At 51.4% G+C, this 12,654-nt stretch overlaps 1 protein-coding gene across 1 annotated transcript in view; it reads left to right on the top strand.

Moving 5' to 3' along the window:
- Positions 1–12,459: 12,459 nt before the first annotated feature.
- The window catches only part of LRCH2 (leucine-rich repeats and calponin homology (CH) domain containing 2), a 60,087-nt gene continuing 59,892 nt past the window's right edge, over positions 12,460–12,654 (top strand). The window contains exon 1 of the mRNA XM_014954939.1: positions 12,460–12,575. Coding sequence (XP_014810425.1) covers positions 12,460–12,575 — 116 coding nt within the window. The remainder of the gene's footprint in view (positions 12,576–12,654) is intronic.

A 12,654-nucleotide genomic window follows, 5' to 3' on the forward strand; every position in this document is an offset into this window, starting at 1 on the left:
CAGCCCCTCCTCACCCCTGGGCACTCTCCCTCTGCCAAGCTCTGCCCCAGGTCTCCCTGCCCCTCCATACCCGGGAATTCCCCCCTCTCTCCCCCCAGCTTCCCCACTCGTCCGGGGGATCCTTTCCATCAGTGCTGCCCCTCAAGTGCCCCCCTAAGAGCCATTCCACAGCGCCTGGGCTAACGCTCTTCCTCTTCTCCCCACGAACCCTTCTCCTCTGGGATTTATGGCCATGGCAGATACAGCTTAAAACCCATCAGTCATTTTGGAGCGATGTAAAAGAAGGTACGACTTTGACTAATTTGAAGACCGGAAAAACCAGGTAACTTTGCGAACGGAGACACTCTGGGCTTCTCCCCCTGCACCAGGACAGGTTGGGGGTGACCTGCTGGAGAGCAGCTCTGAGGAGAAAGACCTGGGAGTCCTGGTGGACAACAGGAAGCCCATGAACCAGCAATGGGCCCTTGTGGCCAAGAAGGCCAAGGGCATCCTGGGGGGCATCAGGAAGAGTGTGACCAGCAGGTGGAGGGAGGTCATCCTGCCCCTCTGCTCTGCCCTGGGGAGGCCCCATCTGGAGCACTGGGACCAGTTCTGGGCTCCCCAGTTCCAGAAGGACAGGGAACTGCTGGAGAGGGGACAGCAGAGGCTACAAAGATGATGAGGGGCCTGGAGCATCTCTCCTATGAGGAGAGGCTGAGGGACTTGGGTCTTTTTAGCCTTGAGAAGAGAAGACTTAGGGGGGATCTAATCAATTCTTACAAAAACTTAAAGGGAGGGTGTCAGAAGGACGGGGCTGGTCTTTTCTCAGTGATGACTTTGACTAATTTGAAGACTGGAAAAACCAGGTAACTTTGCAAACGGAGGCAATCTGGGCTTCTCCCCCTGCACCAGGACAGGTTGGGGGTGACCTGCTGGAGAGCAGCTCTGAGGAGAAAGACCTGGGAGTCCTGGTGGACAACAGGAAGCCCATGAGCCAGCAATGGGCCCTTGTGGCCAAGAAGGCCAATGGCATCCTGGGGGGCATCAGGAAGAGCGTGACCAGCAGGTGGAGGGAGGTCATCCTGCCCCTCTGCTCTGCCCTGGGGAGGCCCCATCTGGAGCACTGGGACCAGAGGCTACAAAGATGATGAGGGGCCTGGAGCAGCTCCCTTACAAGGAGAGGCTGAGGGATTTGGGTCTTTTTAGTCTGGAGAAGAGAAGGCTGAGGGGGGATCTCATCAATGCTTATAAATACTTAAAGGGTTGGTGTCAGGAGGATGGGGCTGGTCTTTTTTCCAGTGGTGCCCAAATATAGGGCAAGAGGAAATGGGCACAAACTGGAATATAAGAAGTTCCACCTAAAGATGAGGAGGAACTTCTTTGCTGTGAGGGTGGCAGAGCCCTGGCAGAGGCTGCCCAGGGAGGTGGTGGAGTCTCCTTCTCTGGAGACATTCAAACCCCACCTGGACACGTTCATGTGGGACCTGCTCTGGGTGGACCTGCTCTGGCAGGGGCTTGGACTGGATGGTCTCCAGAGGTCTCTTCCAACCCCATGGGATTCTGTGATTCTATGAAGCCTGTGGTGTGGATTTGTGAGCTTCTCGGGGAGGAAGCATCCATTTGGGATTGATCTCTAGCACCATCCTGCTCACTTGCAGAACTCAGATTCTTCAGGGGATCTTCCAACCTTGCAATCAGAATTCTGCAGTTCAAATAAGAAATGTGAGCAAAAGCACCCAAACAACAACAACCGTAACCAAACAAAATGGAAGAGAAGAATTGGGAGAACAATCACTCCTCTTCCAAAGGGCTACCGTGCATGAGGTGAATAGCATGGCTTTTTCCAAAGTTTCTATATCATAAATGCTCTGAAATAATCTTCCACACCATACACATAACAAAAGCCACATAAATCTCAGAACAAAGTCTGCATGTTCAGTGTTTTCTAGACAGTTCCTCGTGTTCTCAAGGCAGCTTCTTTTTTTCCCCTGGCTCGCACATCAAATGGGAGAGAAATTTCTATGTGCAAATAACTGAGGGCAAAGATTGCCTCCTGGTATGTGCACAGCTCTTAACGAGATCAAGTGCTCCGGAAAGTGTTGGTTTAGGGAACTGTTCTTTCAGGGAAGAAAAGAACAGACCAGTGGGGAGAGCAACAAATAACCTTAGCTGCCTTTAGCAACGACACTGTGGGACAAACGCTGAAGCATTTTAATGTGAAATTTTAGGAACTGAGGTCATGAAGTCCCGTTTGTAATTTTCTGTGATGCACAAGGTGTCCTGGGGGTGCTGCTGCCCTTCGGGGAGCCCTGGCTCTGATGTCCCCCAGTCCAAGAGCTTTCCCTCAAAGGGAATCATTAGTGTTTCCCAGGAATCCAGCAGAAGTGGCCAGGGAAGATGTGGCTGTTGGGGAAGGGCTGGGGGCACCACGTGAGCCAAACCTCTAGCGATGGACGGGGAGAGCTGGTCTATAGCAGTGGCCTTCTCTAGCACCCAGCGGGGGAGCTGGGGAAGGACCTTGGGAGCTGGGACCCCCCCAGAGGGTCTGGGGGCTCCTTTGGGCACAGGCCAGTGGGTGCCAAAATGGCCCAGGTTCCCCCACTGGGAAGGAGCTGGGGGTGGTCCCACCGGGAGGATTGTGTAATGAAACGTTTTGGGGGTTTCTGCAAAATCACACGTACATCTTCATCCATCCATCCATCCATCCATCCATCCATCCATCCATCCATCCATCCATCCATCCACCCATCCATCCATCCACCTTCAAACAACCTGAAAGCAACCACTGAGAGATTTCCAACAGTTTCCGTTGGGTCTCATTTAGTGGAAGAAACATTTGAGACAAAACAAGACAAAGGCAGAGTTAGAAATACAGAGACCAGCTTCGAAATACTTAAACTTCCACCTAACTTCTAAATACCTAAACTTAAGTGGCCAGGGAAGATGTGGCTGTTGGGGAAGGGCTGGGGGCACCACGTGAGCCAAACCTCTAGCGATGGACGGGGAGAGCTGGTCTATAGCAGTGGCCTTCTCTAGCACCCAGCGGGGGAGCTGGGGAAGGACCTTGGGAGCTGGGACCCCCCCAGAGGGTCTGGGGGCTCCTTTGGGCACAGGCCAGTGGGTGCCAAAATGGCCCAGGTTCCCCCACTGGGAAGGAGCTGGGGGTGGTCCCACCGGGAGGATTGTGTAATGAAACGTTTTGGGGGTTTCTGCAAAACCACACACAAAATTTTCTGCAAAAGACACACATCTTCATCCATCCATCCATCCATCCATCCATCCATCCATCCACCTTCAAACAACCTGAAAGCAACCACTGAGAGATTTCCAACAGTTCCCATTGGATCTCATTTAGTGGAAGAAACACTCGAGACAAAACAAGACAAAGGCAGAGTTAGAAATACGGAGACCAGCTTCGAAATACCTAAACTTCCACCTAACTTCTAAATACCTAAACTTCGAAACTACCTAATTGCGGGTGTTTTCAAATGACGGGTTTTTTTATTGAACTACGACATCGCTTTTGCAGCAAATGCCACTTCTCCAGGTGAGAGGTTGAATGACCTGTTTTCCTTAAGCACACAGCTTTGAAGGTGGGGATAAAACCTTCCCGAGCTGTATTTCTGCATCTGGGAAGCTGGAGCTGATACGAGGCCTCCCTTATCTCTCAGCCGCCAGCCTGTGACCTCTTAACATCTTGGCCAGTGTCCCATTTGCTTTGTGTGCCTAAGCACGGCCATTAACTCAGTTTTGAGTCATTTCTCACCTTACCAGTGGAGGTGACACATGCTGGAGCTGGTGAAAGGGCCTTAAGAGCCAGAACCTCCCCTGCAGCACAACCAGAGAGGGCTGCAGGTGGCTGCCAGACCCTGCATCCTAGGAAAGGAACGGCAGCAATGTGACTTTTGAAAGGTTAAAGTGGGATTATTAAAATAAATAAATAAAGGAACAAAGGAAAAAAAAAAGGATTTTTGTGGTGCTTTCCCCTAGAAGCGGTTGACTAAATACTGCAGCAAGTAGCCATCAAGCTAAGACCTGAGAAAAAACCTCTGCAGAAGGTGCCAGGTATTCCTGCCCCCAAGGGAACACGCAGAATGAACTTTTTCACCAAAAGCAAGTGTTGTTTTGGGGGAACCGAGCCTTTCAACTTCTCAGGTGCTCTGCTTGTCACATAATCAAACCCCGAGAAACCCTACGCGTCTTTAGCCAGAAACAAATAAAAATAGCAGTCAGTGGGAGAAGGGAACACATGCCAGCAGTGGAACACTTGTGTTCTCTCAAGCGGTTTCTCAGTCCCTTCGTGGATTTAGTGCATCTTCTGCATGTTAAATAACTCGTGATGATTTGTTGTTGTAATAAAACTTATGCCATGACACAAAAATAAGTACCTCAAAATTAAGGCAGACCGCTTTGGTGTTGCCAGGGGTACCTCGTTGTGGTGGTGTGCTCTCCCTGGTTTGCCCCCCCCCTCCCTCAGCTCCTGCCCGGCCTTGGCCTTGGCCACCACGGCCATCACAACAGCAACTGTGATAACTTGCACCCGGTCTCTGGGGGATGGCTGGCAGCAGAGTCAAAATACTGTCTGGAGGGGGGACCTAGAAATTTTGTTGCCATGAAAATATGACTATAGGTCAATTATCTTACTGTATAAATAGTGGACAGCCCAAGAGCCTCTTTGAGCTCTCCTGTATGGCAGCAGGCTGCACGCCAGGATCTCCCCTTTGGTGAGGATGTTCACTGAAGGTTCTACTCCTCGAGGTTGAGAGATTCCTTGCCGCAACAGATTCTTGGTAAGTGACTAATAGCCTGCTAAACTTTGAAATTTTATCTAAGTAATGTAAAGGATTGGTTGTGCATATATAATCCTTTAGACATAAACTGTTGACCAAGTCTGGGACTAGGATTGGATCCAGCCGCACCCAGACTCCTCTCTGAGAAGGAGTTTAGAAAGCCAGGGGGTCCTTTCTGAACCTCGTGACTCAACGGGAGGGTCTCCCTGACAGCTTGTCTGACCCTGTCCTCTGGGCAGTAAATAATAGAGTGTGCCCTGACATGGAATCTCGTAAAACACCATCGCATTTACGACTGGTTTTGTTAACTCACTGTTTCACCTTAATAAATATTTCACTGCTTCACTCTAACTAGTGAAGTTAATCACTCTGTCTGCGACACTCGTACCACAGGTATGTAATCCAGAATTACAAAAAAATTACGACTGGGTACCACAGGTATTTAATCCAGAATTACAAAAAAATTACGACTGGTTACCTCGGGTGAAATGGACCCAAAACTACACGAGGCAGTTGCAAAGAAAGGTTTTTCCCTTGGGAAGTGAGCCCGAGGGGCTGTAGGAATGTGTCTCATGGAAATGTGTAGCATCCACACGCAGGCGTTTGTGTCTGGGGGTATGGAAGCACAACCCCCTACATCAGAACTGCTCACAGAACAAACACTTTGACCTCCGTGGGCCAAAAATCCCACCACTTTTGTGATGTTTTGTCTTTTGCCCACAAGGGGGGGCGGTTAGGCCTTTTAATTGGTGACAACTGCAGGAGCATAATTGCCAGCTCTTAATGAGGCCCGCCGGGAGTAGCACAGCTTGGCTGGCTCCCTCTGAAATGGGTGCACCACCACCGAAGAGCTCCTGGTTTTTCGCTAGATGCTGCACATGGCCTTTTAGCCATATGTTGCTTCAGGAAAACCGTCTTCTTGAGAAGATGGAAGAGAACAAAACTGTTCTCCAGGCTTTTTGAGGAAGCGCCAGATTACGCTGAGAGTCTGAACGTCTCCCAATTGCCAGAACACGAGCTCCGTGGATGGTGATCTGCTGGAGGGTAGAGAGGCTCTGCAGAGAGATCTCGACAGGCTGGATCAATGGGCCGAGACCAACGGGATGAGTTTCAACAAGGCCAAGTGCCAAGTCCTGCACTTGGGTCACAACAACCCCCTGCAGCGCTACAGGCTGGGGGCAGAGTGGCTGGAGCTGCCGGGCAGAAAAGGACCTGGGGGTGTTGGTCGACTGTCGGCTGAACAGGAGCCAGCAGTGTGCCCAGGTGGCCAAGAAGGCCACCAGCATCCTGGCCTGTGTCAGGAACAATGTGGGGAGTAGGGCCCGAGAGGTGATTGTCCCCCTGTACTCGGCACTGGTGAGGCCTCACCTTGAGTACTGTGTCCAGTTTTGGGCCCCCTACCATAAAAAAGACATCGAGGTGCTGGAGCGGGTCCAGAGAAGGGCGACAAAGCTGGTGAGGGGTCTGGAGAATAAGTCTTATGAGGAGCGGCTGAAGCACTTCAGCTTCCATGCAGAAGTTCTGCAGGGTGGTGGTGGCACACACACCGCTGAGTTCTGCTCAGAGAAAACAGGGGTGCTGACAGCTCAAGCGCTTCTCGTTAGCCAGTAATGGCAAATTCCATGATTTGCTTCTTACACACCTCGCAGCCTGCAGGACTGTGAGGTATTTAGAGAAAAGTTGCTGATTTTTTTTTCTCTGGATGTGCATTAAGGGAGGTCTCAGCCTGGTACACGGGAAACTCCTCTCCCAATCCCCATTAGCTAAACCTCTGGACTATGCAGAACATCCTTAGCGTCATCCGATAAAAATGCACCTCTAGATCTGGAGACCTGCAGGATGATTTGACATGTGTATTAAAGCACGCTACAACTGGTCACCCTGTGTACAGTTATCTCCGACAAGGTGACAACAGTCACTTCTTATCTTATCTTATCCACTTCTTGTGCCGTTTGTGGATCAGAGACGTGGCTTGGGAAATGCGTGGCATATTTGATAAAAGACAAGGGCAATGGCAGGAGCTTGGGCTCAGCCCGTGTGCAGGGTGACAGGGGGGTTGGTAGCTTTGGTGCAATCTGTAACCAGCCCCAGTAAACCCAGACACACCACCACTGGGCTCCTGATTGCGCTGGAGGAGTAATTACAATTCATGGTGCTTCTCAGAGTCTCTCCATATTAAAATAAGCCTTCACTGAAAGGGCTGCATTTCTAGTCTTGCCAAGAAAGAAGCAAGGCAAGTACGCTACTGCATGGCAAACAGCTCGTTCAAATAGAATGAAAGGAAAAATCCCATTAGAAATCACACTGGAATGATCAGTTCAGGGTATCGGTCTCTGCAGCACCACGAGGGCGTATTTCCAGTGTGTGTAACTGGAGTGAGTGGTACTTGAAATCACATCTTTGAGGGCAGAGGCTGCCCTCCCCCCAGCCTTCAGAAATGTATTTTCTGGTGTGCGATGAAGCGTGGCGAGCTGTACAATTAATCAGATGCTCCCAACGGAAAAGGTACCCAGGAACCTCCTCATTAATGGATCTGCTGTCTTATTGTGGTCTGGACAATAAAGACTTTTAAGGACAGATATTGCTCACCAAAGCGGCTAGACGGGCTCCTGCTTGCTTCTTTTCTATCCAAGCATCAGATGCTGGGGTATTTTGAGCTATTTCTAGCTCTTTCATATAAATCCCCCTTCAGCACGGACAGCGTGGCATTTGCTTTTTGACCTACCTAGGAATGCAGAGTTTGCTTGCTTTCCTTTCAAAATGGGCTGGATGGTGCCAGTTTAGTATCGACCTCGAATCCGGTTATTTGGAGATTATTTTAACTCCCCGTGGGAGGCTGCGGGCACTGAAGAAAAGGTCTTGAAGAAGAAAAGCAGTATCAATGAGGACTAGAGCATGCACTGATATGCAAAGTAGGTGAGAAGAAATTGAAGAGTAATCAAGGAGGTGGCCCAAGGATGGTGTGGGCGCTGAAATCCCAGGGACTGTGTTATCTCCCTACCTCACGCCTGTGGGAGGGCTGAGGATGTTCGTAAAGAAGCATAGTAAGAACATTAGGAAAGCTCTGGTGTTTAATTGCTTGAGGCAAGAAAAATCTCTAAAGGATGCAAAAAAAAAAAAAAAAAAAAAATCAGTGCTGACATGTCAGGAGGATTTCATTTCTCCCAGCAAACGGCAATCCAGGCTGACAAAGACCTGCTTTGTATTCAAACTCAAGGATTTACCTTGGGAACAGGGAAAGCTTGGGAGGGGGGGGGTCTCTGCTTTTGGCAGGGGGTGTGTGTGGGGAGCACTGAGCCCCAGGGCACCCCAGGGAGTGCCTCTGCTCTGTCACTGTGCTTGGATGTCCTTACCCCACAGGCTGACCTGGGACACGGCCCGCAGGACACTGGGGAATTAGGGAGGTACAGGAGAGAGAAGGGACTCCCCTCCTGCTTTCCCAGCTCATAACCAATTTTATACCAGTGATTCCAGCCCAGAGGAGCCTGTGGGGCTCCCCCCCGGCAGGCAGTGCTCCGGGGAAACGCGGAGTCAGGAGGGATGCTGCTGCCCTGGGCTGGGATAAGGCACAGGAGCAGGACGGGAAGGATGGACACCCAGCTCTGAGTGTGCTGGGGCTGACCATGGCAGTGATGATTGATCAGAGAATCCCATGGGGTTGGAAGGAACCTCTGGAGATCATCCAGTCCAACCCCCTGCCAGAGCAGGTCCACCCAGAGCAGGTCCCACAGGAACATGCCCAGGTGGGGTTTGAATGTCTCCAGAGAAGGAGACTCCACCACCTCCCTGGGCAGCCTCTGCCAGGGCTCTGCCACCCTCACAGGAAAGAAGTTCCTCCTTGTGTTTAGGTGGGACTTCTTATATTCAAGTTTGTGCCCATTTCCTCTTGTCCCATCCCTGGGCACCACTGAAAAAAGACTGGCCCCATCCTCCTGACACCCACCTCTTAAGTATTTTGGTTATTTTGGGCCACAATAACCCCCTGCAGCGCTACAGGCTGGGGGAAGTGTGGCTGGAGCTGCCTGGAAGAAAGAGACCTGGGGGTTCTAGTTGCCAAACGACTGAATATGAGCCGGCGTGTGCCCAGGGGGGCAAGAAAGCCAATGGCATCCTGGCTTGTATCAAAAAGATCAGGACACACTTGTACGCAATAAGCAGAAGCAGCAGCAGCAAAAGCACAAACACACTTTATTCACATACACAGAGCTATATATAGAGAGCGAGTTTCTGAGCTGTTTTGCCAAACAGGGTGAGCACTCCCATTCTCACAGAATGCGACTGTTTTCAGCCACATCTCTCTACACACGCTCCTCCAGGTGGTTTTCCAGCCTGACCTTCACAGACACACACAATGTTTTTTTTTTTCCTTCTGGCCAGCTCAAAACAATCTTATTCTTAAAGCAATATAGTTTTATTTCCAATCAAGTTTTGCTTGATCTGTGACATGCTCAGAAGGGCTCCAAAATCAGTCTTGATCGATATTTGATGGGGCATCTGATCAATGTTTATAAATACTTACAGGGAGGGTGTCAAGAGGATGGGGCTGGTCTTTTTTCAGTGGTGCCCAGGGACAGGACAAGAGGAAACGGGCACAAACTTGAATAGAAGAAGTTCCACCTAAACATGAGGAGGAATTTCTTTCCTGTGAGGGTGGCAGAGCCCTGGCAGAGGCTGCCCAGGGAGGTGGTGGAGTCTCCTTCTCTGGAGACATTCAAACCCCACCTGGACACGTTCCTGTGGGACCTGCTCTGGGTGGACCTGCTCTGGCAGGGGGTTGGACTAGATGATCTCCAGAGGTCCCTTCCAACCCCATGGAATTCTGTGATTCCAGATGTTCTGCACGGTCCCAACAGGCCATGCCAAGGACAACTTGGAAGGCTTGTGAGCAACCACATCTTCAATCTATGCTGAAAGTTAGAGAGATCAAAGCCTTATCTACATCTCATTCCTCCAGGCATTCGCACCGCCTCTTAAAGTTTGCTGATGTCATATCTTTATAAGTATTTATCTCATCTAGAGCGGATGTGGGTAACCACAAAGAGTTTCAAAGTGGAAGCTCTTCATGGAAGTGGGGGATTTGCAGTGGTTTTCAGGCTCCTGAAACGCAGACTCTGTCTGTGCTGTGGCAGGAAGAAAATACGTTCGTCTTGTCTCATTACAACATCTGCATGTTTCCACCTCTTCCTGTCCTCATCTTAACTGCCTTAATAAATATGAAAATGCCATCATCTCTGTTTTATAGAGGAAACCAAGGGGGCACAGCTATGTCTTACCACTCATTATGACAAGAAGGTTGGGTTTGGGAGCTTTCTGCCACTAGATTAGTGACTCTGATCAGTGCTGGGGTGGGGGGAAAGAACTGTTGAAAGGCTGTGAAATACAGTGTAAATAAAATGAATTAGACTTTAGCATTGCAGACATCTGTTCTGATTGTGCAGCTATTGGAGGTGATAAATGACACACACTCCCCCCAGGTTAATCTGCATGTAGCTATGTGCAATCAATTTCCAAGCTTTTGCCTGAGTAAGCAGCAATTTGCCCAAGACGGTCTGATAATGGGGGATTTGAGGTTAGCTGGTAGAAAAAGTCTCAGACATCGCTTCCAGCCCATTGTGTCAGACACTTTAATGCATCTGAAGGTGTGAATGTGCGCCTGAGCCTGCTCGGTTTGCTCCTCAGTAGGAACACCTGCAGCCACAGTGAGGATTTAAAGATGAAAAGGCCCCTCAACCCTGAGAACTCCAGCACGACTACATGGTGTTTTGAGCCCTTTGACAATTTGTCAGGCCCATTTCTCACAAAGCCAGGGCAACTCCTTTTCTCTGTCTAATGTGGCAGAGATCAGTTTGGCTCAAAATAGCAAGGGGCTGTGTGATGTGGCTCAGAAGGAGGATGGCAGAGCCGCGTCTCTGCGCCGGCCCTGGGCCAAGCCACCCCCTTCATAAACTCCAACCCATCATTTCTAACTTTCAGTACCATTTAGTGACCAGAACTGGTCCTGGCCACTGCTTGGCTCCGCTCCTGCCAGCTGCAGAGCCACGGTTTGGGAGCCGCTTGGCCCAACATCAGCCCCAGAGTTTGTTCAACCTCCACCCTCTCCATCTGAAAACCACCCAGGGCAGCAGCCAGCAGCTTTTACACAGGTTTGTCTGATTTTCCCGCCGTGGATCCAGGGAACAATTAGCTTTATCAGGGCAAGAGCTGCCCCAGGCAGACCGAAAGGCAGATGTTCATCTGCGAGCTTTAATCTGGCAGCCCACAAAAGCACCCAGGGCTCAGGCTAAATGAAGCAGGCAGCCACAATATTTGCAGGTGACAACGGGAGCCCTCCCCCACCACACGTGTATTTTGCCTCTCTGCCTGGAAAATTCATCTATTCACAATGACACAGTGATGCTGAAGCCCATAATGCTGATGCCACACCAGGAGATTTAAACCCTTCACTCTTCAGCACCTTCTTAACCGATCCCGGCTGGTTTGGCTCCATTGAATTCCTGCCAGTGATCACCCACGCAATATTCCAGGGCTCTTCCTCTTTTGACTGCTAACGGCTCAGCTGTCTCTCACCGACACCGAGGCTGCTGACTGAAGGCTAGTCACTTCCATAACGCTTAAAGAATTTCCCCGAGATCCCCAAATTAGTCATGATGCAAAAAAAAATACCCATTTAAGGGCCTTCAGGAGGATCAAAGCAGATTCTGCTTATCAAATGCACGGCAATTGCATTAAAATGTGGGTCTACGAGCCTTTCTTTAGTGTTAGTCTTCAGTCTTAGTTTCTTTCTTTAGCTCTTTTAGAGCCTTTCTTTCTTAATTATGGCTCCAGAGTAATCTTTGACAGATAAATACGCAGCACCTACCGAGTACAGATTACAGGGTAATAGGGGTAATTACTCATCCACACAGCACTCCAGCAATTGTGTAGTGGTTTATGAATATAACGGGGCCTTGGACGGTGCAACCAGCTCCTGATTTACTGAATTTTAGAGTTGGAAGGGACCATAGAGATCATCTAGTCCAACTCCCCTGCTGAAGCAGGATTGCCCAGAGCTTGTCAGAGCATGTTACTCAGGAGCATCCAGGCGGGTCTTGAAAATCTCCAAAGAAGGGGACTCCACACCCTCCCTGGGCAGCCTCTGCCAGGGCTCTGGCACCCTCACCGTGAAGTTTCTCCTCATATTTGAGTGGAACCTCATATTTACGTTCCCCCGCTCCCTTTTCACACTCAGAGAGTACCTTTGTGAACGTTTCTTGGCCCGTTGCGGGGTGCCGGCCTCCCTTCCCTCCCGGTCCCCTTTGTTCTGCGGCGGGACTCCCCTCACCGCCCCCCGTTCCAGCCCCCGGGAAGGAGCCGCCGTTACCGGGGGGGGGTACTGCCCGGTGTTGCTGTTCTCGCGGAGATGCCGCTCTGTCCATCTGCCTTTAGGGGACGGGGTGACCCCGGGCCCCACCGGGGCGTTGCCATAGACACGGCAGCAAACCCCAGCGGCGCCAAACCGGAGCATCCTACCGGGCAGGCCGCGGGCAGGCGCGGCGGCTCTCCCGGCGGCTCGGGATGCGGTTCCCCGCCGCTGGGCGTACCGTTTGGCCCTGTCACATAAACCTGCGTTCTGCGGCCCGGCCCTGACACCCCTCCCTCCTCCCAGAACCCGCTGCCCCGCTCCCGGCCCTCAGCCTCCCCGCTCGCCGCCATGTCGTCGTCGCCGCCGCCTCCCCGGCCTCCTCCTCGCCCCGCCCTCCGCCGCGCAGCGCGGCGCCTCATTGGCGGGCACCTCCTCGGGGAACCTCCCCTCGCCGCCGCCGATTGGTGAGGACGGCTGAGGGGCGCGCAGGAGCCACGCCCCCTCCGAGAGCCGGTGTCCCCCCCCCCCCCCCCGCCCCCCCCC

This window comes from Calidris pugnax, unplaced genomic scaffold (assembly GCF_001431845.1).
Source record: "Calidris pugnax isolate Ruff unplaced genomic scaffold, ASM143184v1 scaffold38, whole genome shotgun sequence".
Lineage (NCBI taxonomy): Eukaryota > Metazoa > Chordata > Aves > Charadriiformes > Scolopacidae > Calidris > Calidris pugnax.